Raw genomic sequence first — 13580 nt, forward strand, 5'->3', positions numbered from 1 at the left:
TAATTTAGAGTTTTTAGATTTAAAATGTATGATCTGTTAAAAAATTGTGGTTTATAGTTTGAATTTGGAATTTGAAATGCAGAAATATCACTTCAGAGATCCTTACTAAAGTATCACCATTCTTTTATTAAAAGGAACATAATAAACAGAAATTTACAAAGAAATATTTTATCAAATTAATTTTTTCTACTCTGCCCTACCAATTATTGCTTTGAAATTAACATCACCCAATTCTCAAAAAGAATAGCTTCAAAAATGCTTTGCTCTCTCATGTAGTTTAAAACAATGATGCTTCATGCAATTCAGTATGATAATGTTTTTGGAGATATGCAAAGCAGCCTAACTTGGCTTCCTACTACTTCAACTCAGATAAAACTCATTTAATGTTTGCATATTTTCTGTTGAAAGGCTCCCTGCTTAAACCTGCAGTGTGGTCAACATTCTTCTTTACTTCTTTTGTTTAAGGAAGTTTCCTACCTAAACCTAGTTCATGGTGAACACTAACATGTCTACAATTCATATTTCACAAATAGTTCAAAAATTATAAGAAATCTATGTACTTATATAATTGAGAGGACCAAAGAAGCATTCTTATGAATTCCTAACTTACATAAAATACTTATTTAATTATTAAAAGTTGTTATTAATAGATAATTCTCATTAGTTTTCTAACTTAAATAAAATACTTACACCAATAGCATTTTTATAGGTTCCAAATAATAATAAAACACTTATTTGATTTCTAAAAGTCATTATTAATAGATAATTCTTATTAATTCTTAAATATATGAAATATTTATTTAGTAGTTCATAATTTTTAAAATTTTAGTTGTTATTTGTAAATAATTATTAATTAGATTACTTGCAAATGCACGGACTTACGACTAGTTTCGTGAATAAGGTTTAGATAAGAAGTTGCAGTTTTAATGCCATAATAATAACCTTTGCTAAATGCTTTAGCCTTTGAGATGTAATTATAAAATTTAGACTTTGGGGCACTACAGACTGCTGATAATTTCTAGCATCACATTCCAACACCAACATATTGACTCAATATCAACTTAGTGGAGCATAGCAAGTTAGTAACAAAACTAGTCCGGACTTATTTGAAAGATTTAGTGTCCGCCTCTGATACAAAGCTAAATGAGAAATTGAGAACATTCAACTCATGCCAATTTTACCAACTCAGTTCAAAATAAGATCCTTCACCTTATTCATAAAGCACTATGTCATGTTACAGCAATTCCAACTCCTACATCTTTGCAGCATAAATTATGTAAATAAAAAAAACAAAAACTTGAAACTTGATTGATTAAGAAACCATTATATTGATTGAAATTACTGTATTTACAACAGCGGACAACAGATACAATCCTACATGAAAATCCCTTGCTTCGGCCATATTATGATATCACAACCTTCGTAAAGTTTGTAAGACTAGCTAATAGACAATTACTAAGACTGGAATATTCGACTAGAAATACTTTGTTCTTGATGTTTGGGCAATTCTTTGATTTAGTTACCAAAAGTTGCTAATAAATCATTTCTAGTGAACTAGTCTTTGTTTTTTATAGTAAAAACCGTGAAGAAAACGAAGTAATCTAAAAGTTGCTAAAGAAATCATTTCTAATGAAATCATCTTTGTTTTTTATATAGTAACCACCATTGGATGAAGAAAACGAAGTAATCCACCTTCTGAGTTTCAAAACAGGACGTAACACTATTCAATTCTAGATCCCAAAATTTAAGAGAGGGTAAGAGAGCCAAAATAAAAAAAAAGTTTTGTATCAAATAACCCGGTGCTTGAAAAGATCAATGATTAATTCTGTATTGTGCTCTGAAGAATGATAAATGTTAAATTTGATCCCAAATTAAAGAGCGGAAAAAGAAGCTGCGCCAAACACCAAGAATAAAGTATAACTGATTGACTAGAACGAAATACACGACCACAACTGGAAAATCTAAACCTAAATTCCATTGATCTAAATTCACTTTATCTACCTATTGATGCCATACTGTGTAAATTCTACATGAAACTAATTTTCAAGAACCAATTTTACATGAAATACAACACTATTGACATGTACAGTCTAAATGTTGATGTATATAAATTGTGCGTGTGTGAGTGCTCCTACAAAATGCAATTACAACCTAAATCAACCTAGAAATGACTCGAGAAACCCTAATTAAATTTTATTATGCAATTTATCACCCTGCAAACCTGGATTTTGCTTCCGTAAAACCTCACGTCCAAACGCCTTATAATCGAAGGTGCACTTGTGTTCCTCCGGATACCGATGATTTCCACAAAACAAATGGCCACATTTGCACGCAAATCCCGTTAATCCAATCCGTTTCTTGCAGCAATTGCACCTCTTATTCGTAACAGTTCCAGTACCGAAAGTGAAATTACAAACACTAGTCTCCGGCAAAGTCTTGAATTTAAAAATTGAACCAGAACAAGAAGCAGCGTTATTGAAATTGTTGTTATTAGTAGAAAAAGAAAACTTCCTAGTAATGCTCGAAGACGCACCGAATTTAGGATTAGCACCGAACATAGCATGAGAAATGTTATTAACAGTATAAGTCTCACCGCCGGAGAAGGAAGAGAGCAGAGGCGTTGATGATTCTGTTTTCTTCAAAGATTTATCCATTAATACAATCTCTGTTCCTTCGTCGCTACCATGGATGCAAGAAGGTGGATCCACGCGCTTACGTGACTCCATTTCTTGCGTTCTTTTGCAGGTATTGATCGAATGATTTCTTGATTAGGTTTTGTGGAATTGGGGAAAAATAGAAACGTATTCAGAAAGTTTAAACTAAAAGGTAAAGAAATTTTTGGCCTGAGATTGATGGGCCTGGATAGCGATTGAGTCCGACTACGTTTTCCTCATTAATTCGTGTGGGCCTTGTAGTTACCGAATCCAACAAATAGTTAGCAACTAACTACTTCACTGAAATTCAGTAGACAGAGCAGGTGGGTCTAATCTTCTTTTATGGGGAAAATGGCTAAGTGCAATAATGCTTATCTCACTATATATATGTAATTCATTGAGGGGATATTGACCGACTCTGGCTTGGTTTTAAAAATGGCTGGGAATGAAGTGATTGAGTACTCGAAAAGCAAGCTCATCCGGCAACCACCGTCGGTTCCGTTTCTATGGGAGGAAATGCCAGGGATTGCTAAAAAAGACTGGAGTCCTATGGTTGTGGTTTCTTCAGTTACTGAAGAGCTCTTAGCTCTACCACCTCCGCCCCCTCCTGTCAAGCTTATTGCCTCAGTTCCATTCAACTGGGAGGAAAAGCCTGGAAAGCCATTATCTTGTTTCTCAGAGTCAAAGCCGGTCATTGAATCACCGGTTTTAGCTTTACTACCACCACCTCCCATGTATTCTCAATTCCACAGTGACAGCTTTGACCTCGAAATGGAATCGTTCGGTTTCGAAACTGACGATTCGGACAGTACAGCACCTTCTTCTCTCTTGGCGAATTGCCTGGTATCAACATTTGCTGTTTCTGCTGCCGTTCCAGTTGAAGAATCTCTTTTGACAGATGATATCGGTGACCTGTTAGAAACACCTGCCTCGCCTGGTTCAGAATCTGACAGCAGCACCAGTAGCTATGCCACTGGAGTTTCAAGCCTTACAGGGTCTTCTTTCTTGGAATGTCTCTTTCCATTACATCCACCCAAGTCTGGTTTACACGAGACTCTTGAAGACTCCGAAAATGGATCCCGCACTCCACCAAAGCTACAACACAGCAATTCTGATTATGAAGGTGTTAGCATTATCAAGGCAAAAAAAGCACCAACGCTTGGAGAGTTGATAATGATGAGCCGGAGGAGGAGTTGCCAGAGAAAAGCCACTCAACTGGCAAAAAAGTATCCATCAAGGGTAAATTTCCAGTTCCTGTTTCTTTTATACTTACTTTCATCTAAGACTGATTTCTGACACTAGGCTGCTCATAAACAGGTACCAATAATAAAATAGGAAAACCATTAAAAAGCACATACAGATAGATATTGAATAAACAAATAATTTTATTAGTAATCTGCTATTTTTTCTGCATGACACGAACAAAATTACTCTTGCTCGATTGCTAATATGGCAGGAATTTATGAATACAAAACCTTTTGGCTGCTGCATCTTTGGAACTGGTATCACAATGATTGAAGGATTTCAAAGGAAAAGGCACATTGCAAGGCTGAAACTTGTATAGGGTCAGTATTATGGTTCAGGATCACCCTGTATTTACCTTTCTGTGTGAAGCTTCTACCAATTTCTTTTAACTTTCACTTAGTCGAGATTGTAAGCGTTGCCAAATTTCCAAATTGTGTTCACATAACACTAATAGAATGCCAAGAAATCTGAATTTGAAGTTTTCACTAACTCGGTATCTGAACCGTGGATTGTAGCAAAATAATTTATCTGACAACACTAAGACAACCAAGGCTGAACAAATTGACCAAATTGAGTTTCGTAGTGTTTCATCCAGGAGATTTACAAGTTTCTGTAACTTTCCGTATCCGTTCTATGACTATAGGGATATCTTCTTCAGTTAAAGTAGTGAAACAACACCGAAACCATCCTGGTTCTATGCAATGGCAGGCTGATCCTGGCGTTGCATTGATTTTAGCAATATTCAACAGCTTATCCCATAAGTCAAGTTCTCCCTTTTCACTGTAAGAGGGGATCAGTCCACTCATATTCACCCAACAATAAAGACCTGCAGTACTTTTCACACACTTGATTCCTAATTGCTTAAGACCTTCAACAAATAAGTGATTCATTTTCTGAATCCTTCTTCTATTAGTTTCAATATATTCCTCCATGAATCTTGTATCAGAAAGCATTGAAACAAGCAGCATCTGACTAGGAGCAGAAATAGAAGAAAATCTAGTTAACCTTTTAGCAGCAGTCAAAACACTTTCGTTGTAGGAATAGATAGCTCCCACCCTAAATCCTGGAAGTGAGAGATCCTTGGAGAGCCCGTATATAATATGAACACGGCTCTTGTCAAATTCTTCTTCCTCGGCAATTTGTGCCATGCTCACAAATTCATCAGATCCATACACAGACCCAGCAAATATTTCATCAGAAATAATGTGGATATTTTTCTCTTGGGCAAAGTCTAGTATCTCATAGAGTGTTTCCCGTGGCAATAGATTGCCAACAGGATTTGAAGGGTTTGTAATCAGTATTCCACGAACCTTTAATCCTCGTTTTCTTGCCTGATTATATGCTTGTTCAAGAGCAGTAACACTTAATATGAAATTATCTGTACTTCGACAATGAACAGGTATTAGCTCCACTCCGGTTCGCGATTTTATATCTCTATCAAATCTGCAGAATGTACCTAATAAATGTCAAAATCTGACTCCTAAATTAGACCTAAACGAAATAATCATTTCCTCATTTGAATAGAAATTACCCAGGATAATATGGTGTTGGCACGAGCAGTGCATTTCCATGGTCTGCCAAGCAAAAACATAAGATCTCAACAGCAGGAGTAGCACCAGCAGTTAATACTAACTGTAATGGATCAAATGCGATCACTTTTCCCATGACTCGAGACATGAACTGCGCAATAGCCTGCAAAATCAATAAAGTAAATAGTAATTAATAGTAAAAAAACATAAAGTAAAGTCATTTTACTACACCAGATCCAGTGGTATTTGCACAGATGAAATGAACTCATTTCTAGTACACATTATTTACAAAGAACAACCAAACATGATTGTTGCCGAGTCCCTTACATGACAAGCACCTACTAAATATTGTCATAAATCATTAAGGACCCAACGGTATCGTTGAAGCCATTATATGCTCTTCCCAGCATACAAATATGTCTGAAATGCCAAATACCATAATTAAAACAGAGAATTAAATCTGAACAACGAAGTAGAGATAAAAAGTGCAACTTAAGTTCCTCATTAAATTTTATTTCAATATCTGCTCCAAAATTCACAGGATCCAATTAGGCCAGCCATCTCTATCCTTCTCTATTTTCTCTCTAGACAATCAAACTCTTATAACCAAAATTCACATGACTTCATCATGTAAAAGAAAAACATAAAACATCCGTACATGCTTTTCATATTTACATGAGGATAACAATGCATAAGGTATAGATTCTAGTTGATGCAAGTCTCTTCATACTAATATGTTCGACGAACATGAATATTTTCCCAATTTCCTTAAACTTTGTAGTACAAAATAAGCATGTAATATAACTCTTCAACCATTACGATGATTCTAAACTAGTTGATTATGATATAAAAAGAAGTGTCACTACTGTAATTGTCCTGTTGATGCTAAATTAAATAAATAACAAGAAGCAATGTTCTTCAGTTTTACCACTTTCAACTCCATCAATCCATCAAACGGCTGGTACGTCGCAATGCCATTGATATTGAGATTATCTTCATCATTTCCAATTAAGGAACGCGACACATTCTCGGCCATCCATTTCTGAATCAAATCTAAACATAACTGCCTCCACCAAACACAATAACACTCCATCAAAACACAACCAAACCAAACAAAAATCACTAAATACTCAAAACTACACAAAAAAAAAACCCAACTCACTCTGTTCTCAGACAATCCAAGCTGTATAATCCCATCAGGAGTACACATTCTATCATACGGATTATCTAAAACTTTATCCAACCCAATATAATACGGCGAATCATTAGGTTTTGCAACAGACATCCCTCGGTTCGATAACCGAACCGGTCCAAACGAGCCGCGAGTCGATAAATTAGACCGGGAGGACGTCCTCGGGATCTCCGCGAGATGTGGAGACGAAGAAGAAGGAGACGGAGGATTCGATGGAGGAGAATTCGGAGAACGGTGTCGTTTCAAGTAAAGCTGAAAAAAATAGAACAGAGCGCAAGGTATTAGAGAGCCTAAAATTAGGCCTCCTCTGCCTTGAACTACACCTTGGAGTGGCACTATCAGTCTCATTCCGTTAGCTCCTGACGGTTTCTGCTGGGACGAGGTGTCGGATTCGGTGGATTGGTTTCGGGTTCGGGTTTGGGTCATTGGTTGTGACGGAGTAAACCGCCGGGATTTAGAGAGTTGTGGATAGCTGGGTTGGGTGGATAGTTGGGGGAGTGGAGGGGGGGATTGTGTGTTGGGAGAGCCGTTCGTTGGAGGGAAGATTGGATTAATTTTTGTTTCTTGTGGTTATTCAGTCAAAAGATAAAAGTTTATGAGTCAAAAAAATTAAGATTAAAAGGAAATAAAGATTCTTGCCTAATGTTTAGGGATGTTCAGTACTTCATTCATTGTTCGTCAAAACTGGATTAAATGGTGAAATTAAGCGTTAAGTATTTTTAGTAGATCAGTTAATCCGATTATCATAAAATTATAAATTGAAACAATACAGAGTAATATAAACGATATGTTTGAAAGAAAATTTCACTCTAATTCAAATGAATGATTACATTTTAAAATAACATTTAAAAATGTGCTAAAATTAATGATTTTAAAAGATCAAACCACAGAAAAAAAATTCAAAAAATAGAGCATTATTGGGGGTGATTAAGCTATAATTTTATCTATTCTATACTATATATTCTACTTATTTATTAGAGTAAATTACAAAAATATTTTAAAAAGCCCCCTATTTTTCATGCGGTGCATTTTTTCAGAGAAACATTTCGGTCCGTGCTACCTTTTTTACAAAAATTTCATTCACCACGTGAACAGTGCACCAGCTTCAACCGACCCGCGCGTCAGTATTCCTTTATCTTTTTTGTCTCTATTTTAAAACACAACTAATTTATCTATCTATTTAAGGGTTAGTATTCCTTTACTTTTTCTTTCTTTGTTTTAAAACACAAACTAATTTATTTATATATTTACTTATTTAAATTATATCAAAATTTTATCTATTATATATAACTTTTAAAAATATAAATATTAATTTTAATTTTAAAAATATAAATATAAATATATTAAATTTTAAAAATAAAAAATACACAAATGATACAATTTTATAAATAAATTATCGGATACATTGTTGATACCAACCGAACACGGGTCTGATGCATAAATAAATTTTTTAATATATATAATTATGTATTAAAGATATATCTATTAATTATATTTAAGAAATATAAATATTATGTACAAATAATGTGGTAAAAAATGTAACTATCATGTATAAATTATGTATAAACGATATATCAATTTAATACATTTAAAAAATATATCTATCATGTATAAATTATGTATCAGCGATGTATCGTTTAAGTATATTTAAAAAATGTATCTATAGTGTAAAAATTTAGTAAAAAGATGCATACATTTCTAAGAAAAAAATAATAATTTATGAATTACTTATTAGATACATTATTAATACATGATAGACATAGTATTTATATATGTATAAATTATGTATCAGATATGTATATATTAAGTACATTTTTAAAATGTGTCTATCATGTACAAATTACGTGGTAAAAAAGTACATATCATGTATAAATTATGTATTTGTGATGTATCCAATAAGAACATTTTAAAAAATGCATTTATCATGTATAAATTATATAATAAAAATTTATTTATCATCGAATATGTATCATATATGTATCGGAGATGTATCCGTTAAATAGTTACGAAATCCAAATTACATTTAAAATCTAAAGTAGCATATTCCAAATCTCCAAGTATAAATTAAGTAAATAAAACCAAATAATAAATCAAATTCTACCACCGCCATTGTTGATACTTTTCAAAGACGGCTCTATCATATTAATTATAATAAATGTATCAACTATTAAAAATATATTCATAATATAAAATTTTAAAAATCATCTATTTATAATAAAAATTACAAAACCGATAATAAATGTATCGGAGATGTATTAAATATGTATCGACAATGTATTTGCTATATTAGTACAATAATGTATCAAAGATATATCAAATATGTATAAATATTATTTAAATAATATTAATCAAACCAATTAAAATCTTCAAAATATATAAATGAACCAATCGAATTAGTCGGTTATTCTATTAATGTATCAAACATGTGTATATCATGTATAAATTATATATCTGAAATATATCTATTATATTAATTATAATAAATGTGTCAAATATTTATCATAAATGTATCTATTTTATAATATTTGACAATATTTAACAATGGTTTATTAAATATACTTTTTCATATTCTTTATTGTATGTTTGATTACGTTGGTGGTTCTTTTTCATCAATCGAGAAAATGGTAGATTAGCAACAATTTTTTAAATAAACAGTGAAGCAGCAATAGCGGGGGAGTCAAGCAGCGGCGATCAACAGCGAAGACGGCAGTGGTCTTCTCACCGATAGCGGCTTCGACGAACAGCAACAGCAGGGCAGTAGTCTTTTCACGGCGGCAACTTCATTACCGGCAGAAGCTCTTCGTCGACGAATTCGTTACCGGCAAGAGGAGTACGACGATCAATAACCAACCTGAACCAGAAGAGATACGTCTGGGTTGACGATATATCTCGTCAGCGGTCAAGGGCACGTAGTTGGAGGGAGCGTTGTGGGTAGGGCTGAGCAAGAACCGAACCAGACCGAAAAACCGAACCGAACCGAACCGAACTTTGTTGTTTGGTTCGGTTTTTCGGTGAAAACGGTTTGGTTCGGTTCCTACTTTAGGTAAAGTTCGGAGTTCGGTGTTCGGTTCGGTTTGGGTGTTTTGAAAACCGAAAAACCGAAAAAACCGAATGAACCGAAGTTTAATATAAAATATATAACTTTTTTAAAAATAATATACATATATACTTATATTTATATGGTTTTTGTATTTATATCTTTATTATTGTTGATATATGAATTAATAATTGTTATTTAAACATATATGAAAGTATATTAGACTCTAATTATTTAATATTTGAATATATTTTAATAAAAAAATTAAAAAAATTAAAAAAATAATTAGATTCGGTTTTAACCGAACCGAACCGAACCGAAATATTTCGGTTTAATTCGGTTCGGTTTTTTTACTTCCAAACTAAAAGTTCGGTTCGGTTCGGTTTGGGAAATTTCCAAACCGAAAACCGAAAAAACCGAAAATTTTCCCACCGAACCGAACCGAACCGACCGATGCTCACCCCTAGTTGTGGGTCCTTTGTCGGCGTTTGGTCCAGTGGTGATTATGGCAGTATCTTTTGGTAATGCAGTGTTTGAAAGATTGCCATTTGAGGAAGATGATGGACAGAAGGTCATGTGTCAGTTCATGAAGAAAAGCGCGGTAATTGAAAAAAATTGATGAAAAACGACAGTGATGTAAACTTAACAAGTAAAAAAGTAGCGCGTGATAACTGGACTAATTTTTGGTCTTTTTTTGTAATTTTCTCTATTTATTATGTATCTTTTAAAAGAGAAATTATAAGTATCAGATATGAAACCAGAAACGGACCTAGGATGAATACAGTTAAAAAAATATTAAAATATAACTAAATAGAATAATTTTATCCGCTTAAAATTCATACTATATGTCTATCTCAAAATTTATATTTTATGATTTTATTTTATTTTATAAATTTTAATAATAATTTTAACCGTCTTATAAAAAAATCCTGATTCTCCCGGCGTTTAAAACTTATAAGCAAAGAGTTTTCAAAAACAAAATTATAGGTAATATGATGACTAAGAAGGGATACTTACAAAACTATCCTAAAAAATCATTTAATTTACAAAAATACATACTTAGTCAAAAAAAATCGACTGTACCTAAAAATCAAAAAAATATACATAATTTATGTACTTTTTTTTACTATAAAAAAATACATTATCGATTTATCTATAATACATCTTTGATACAGTACGTAAAAAATGAAAACCTATTTTATATTTTTGTAAACTTTTTAAGTGTGAAATGTAAAATTTATGAAAAGTACGTATTTTTGTTAACTTTTTCCGTTTTTTGGATTTTTTTTGTAATTTTTACGAGTAATAACGGTTCATAAGTTCATAACACTCTGATCACAGCCCATTACTTGCACCCCAAGAAGAAATGCAGCACAAAAAACAACACAAAATATCTCCTTCATCCCATTATACAGGGTTTATCAAGTCGAACATAATTATATTCATGATTTACTCATTCAAATAAGTGAACATCAAATAAAATTCGAATTTGGTTCGTTTTAAAACACGAATTGAACTTTTATTGAGCCAAACGTCAAAGAGCAGAGCTATATTCACTTACATCCCTAATATTAGGACAATAGTTTTTCTTAAAGAATAACCATATTCTAGAGGTATTGGTTATGAAGTTAGGAACAATATGAGAGAATTTTATGGTTTTATAAACTTTTATCTAGATCAGTTTAAATTAATCGAGACATCGATTATGGATATTCGGACCAAAAAGAAAAGTAATGATATTTTGATTTGCAAAACTGAAGCTAAGGTAATGAAAATGATTTGTCATGAGGCGGGGCCATTATAAACCTTCATTATATTTTTTTATATTTTTATTTTGACAAAGATGATTAGTTTATGATTAGTTAGTCTTGAGACAACTTCTGGTATAAAAAAAAGTAAAAGTGAAAGAATATTCACGTAAAGTGGGAATTAGTAACATTATTCTTTCCTTTAATACTTTACTCTTTAATTCCATTTCATTGTGCAGCTGCATCACTCATCAGATTTGGATCCTGTGCAAATTAATTTAATTTGCTACGCCTGCATTTTATTTCCTGATAAAAGAAAAGACAAATCACATTTTTAATTAGAACTGATATTTAATGATTGAATATTTTTTATTCAACTACGTCACCACTATTATAAAAAGAATTACAATGATGTGATGATCTAGGATTGTTAAAATTTTGTGATAAAAAAGCTAAGACTTTGACTATTAGTTTTTTTTTCTTTTTGCTTACACAATTCTTACAAGTTACAAGGAATTTTATTTTAATTGTTTGGAAGCTCTTATCAATAGCAAAATTTATAAATTAAAAAATCAACCTAATTTGACAAAATCATTGGATCAAATGCTACATAAAAAAATAAGCCGAATAAAGGAGTATTTTTTTTCCACTAGTAGATTACAGAGCACGCTAAGCAATCTAAAAATTTAAGATCGAATATCTTCGGAATTTCGCCTTTCCAATTGAACTAAACAGTGGGCTTCTTTGTTATTGTCTCGCTTCGTCCATCAAAACTGGTAGTGAGTGAAGGAGTTAGAAAAAAGCCATATATCCTTGCAGATTTCCCAACTAGAAGCCAATAAGCAGTTTCATGAATTGACTGAGTTGGGGACCTGAATGGCATCTCTCTCAAACATCATCTTATTCCAATCTTTTTGTTTTGCCCAAAGTACAGCTTCTCAAAGAACCATGAATTATATAATTTCAGGATTCCAGATGCCTCTGAAAGAAGCAGGAAACTCCCCTTAATAGACCCAATATTATCTTTGGCGATGCCTGCCACTGATCTTGCTTTGAGATGAGCATTGATCCCTCCATCGTAATCAATAATGATCTGGTCATTGTTGAGATGTCTGGAGGGGTTGAGGATGGGGTTAGATTGAATAAAGGAATATGAAGACCTAAGATGTAAAGTATCATAACATGAAAGATTTAACATATTATATTTTATGAAATAGTAACCATTTTTTAATATATTATAAGTATTAAACAGATTCACGAGTCAATTTGTAACACGATTCATTTATTTCGTGTCATAAACAAGTTGACACACTTTTAACATAAATCAACTAAAATTTAATTCGAATTTATCAATTCTACGTATTTGGTGAATCCGATAAAAAAAAATTTAGCGTTTATCACCAATTTTAGTGTTTATCCCATATAACTGTTGCGTCACACCATTTTTACATCAAGCCAATGAGCATTTGCGATATGAAATTTTTTAATTTTTTAATTTTTTTTATCATTCAATTTTTCACATGACTAATGTACAATTGGTTATTACACGAATGATATGGCGCAACAGTTGTGTTATATACAATTTTAACAACTTTAAATACTGGTGCTCTTTATTTTGTGACTATGTCACATTGTTGGCAATTCCCGCTTTATTCAAAACAAATTTGAATCCATAGGAGCGTATACCTTTTATTTTGAGGAGTTGTTACTTGAGTCAGCAAAAGACAAGCATGTTGTTTAACAGTATGTTAAAAGAATATTTGAAAACACGAGTTCTGTATTTTTGAACAGAGCAGATTGAACTGTCCGCACCAAACAGGCTTTGCCAAATTTCATATTCCCAGTTCCACACACTCAGACAAACACCCAGTTCCTTTGCAATGTTCACCAAATCACTGTCTGTCTTACCTCACCTTTCCTTTTCTTCGTTTTAAAATTCAAAATATTTTCATTATTTTTTCTTCTTCTCATTTATGGACTAAATCAAAGGCCCTTTATATTGCCAACAAATGCAAAAGTCTGCTGGCAAAATCACATATTAAATGTAAAATTATCTTATAATTTGATTTTTGGAGTTGAGCCGGCTTCATTATATGAAATTTGTTTCCTTAAAAAATAAATTAAAATACGTAATTCATTTTCCTATTTCATTAAACTTTCCCAAAAATGATACCA

At 32.4% G+C, this 13580-nt stretch overlaps 3 protein-coding genes across 5 annotated transcripts; 1 reads left to right on the plus strand and 2 right to left on the minus strand.

Moving 5' to 3' along the window:
* Positions 1-1308: 1308 nt before the first annotated feature.
* LOC126674210 (probable aminotransferase ACS12) lies at positions 1309-7199 on the minus strand. Of its 3 annotated transcripts, none has more exons than XR_008790308.1 (5): positions 6591-7199; positions 6357-6491; positions 5431-5591; positions 2594-5342; positions 1309-2435 (listed from the first exon to the last, which is right to left on the minus strand). XR_008790308.1 is itself a non-coding variant. In XM_050368624.2 (4 exons), the coding sequence occupies exons 1-4, from the start codon at positions 7044-7046 to the stop codon at positions 4487-4489; spliced, it is 1608 nt and encodes a 535-aa protein (XP_050224581.1). In that variant the 5' UTR covers positions 7047-7199; the 3' UTR covers positions 1309-4486. The 3 variants fall into 3 exon arrangements, 1 of the variants encoding a protein (XP_050224581.1); XR_008790307.1 differs by having other exon boundaries at positions 2534-5342; XM_050368624.2 differs by having other exon boundaries at positions 1309-5342.
* LOC126672960 (putative zinc finger A20 and AN1 domain-containing stress-associated protein 8) lies at positions 2187-2726 on the minus strand. Its single transcript, XM_050366905.1, has one exon. It carries the CDS (start codon positions 2724-2726, stop codon positions 2187-2189), a length of 540 nt encoding a protein of 179 aa, XP_050222862.1.
* LOC126674211 (uncharacterized) lies at positions 3090-4388 on the plus strand. Its single transcript, XM_050368626.2, has 2 exons — positions 3090-3893; positions 4111-4388. Exons 1-2 carry the CDS (start codon positions 3090-3092, stop codon positions 4216-4218), a joined length of 912 nt encoding a protein of 303 aa, XP_050224583.1. The 3' UTR covers positions 4219-4388.
* Positions 7200-13580: the final 6381 nt, after the last annotated feature.

This window comes from Mercurialis annua, linkage group LG3, assembly GCF_937616625.2.
Source record: "Mercurialis annua linkage group LG3, ddMerAnnu1.2, whole genome shotgun sequence".
Lineage (NCBI taxonomy): Eukaryota > Viridiplantae > Streptophyta > Magnoliopsida > Malpighiales > Euphorbiaceae > Mercurialis > Mercurialis annua.

What these genes read in the sequence shown, in the direction of transcription:
- LOC126672960 (XM_050366905.1), bottom strand. Translation starts at nt 2,726, where the DNA reads ATGGAGTCACGTAAGCGCGTGGATCCACCTTCTTGCATCCATGGTAGC.
- LOC126674211 (XM_050368626.2), top strand. Translation starts at nt 3,090, where the DNA reads ATGGCTGGGAATGAAGTGATTGAGTACTCGAAAAGCAAGCTCATCCGG. An exon ending in CAAAAAAGTATCCATCAAGG is followed by an intron (nt 3,894 to 4,110) that starts GTAAATTTCCAG and finishes CTAATATGGCAG; the next exon opens with GAATTTATGAATACAAAACC.
- LOC126674210 (XM_050368624.2), bottom strand. Translation starts at nt 7,046, where the DNA reads ATGACCCAAACCCGAACCCGAAACCAATCCACCGAATCCGACACCTCG. An exon ending in TTGGATTGTCTGAGAACAGA is followed by an intron (nt 6,492 to 6,590) that starts GTGAGTTGGGTT and finishes TGGTGGAGGCAG; the next exon opens with TTATGTTTAGATTTGATTCA. An exon ending in CCAACACCATATTATCCTGG is followed by an intron (nt 5,343 to 5,430) that starts GTAATTTCTATT and finishes TACATTCTGCAG; the next exon opens with ATTTGATAGAGATATAAAAT.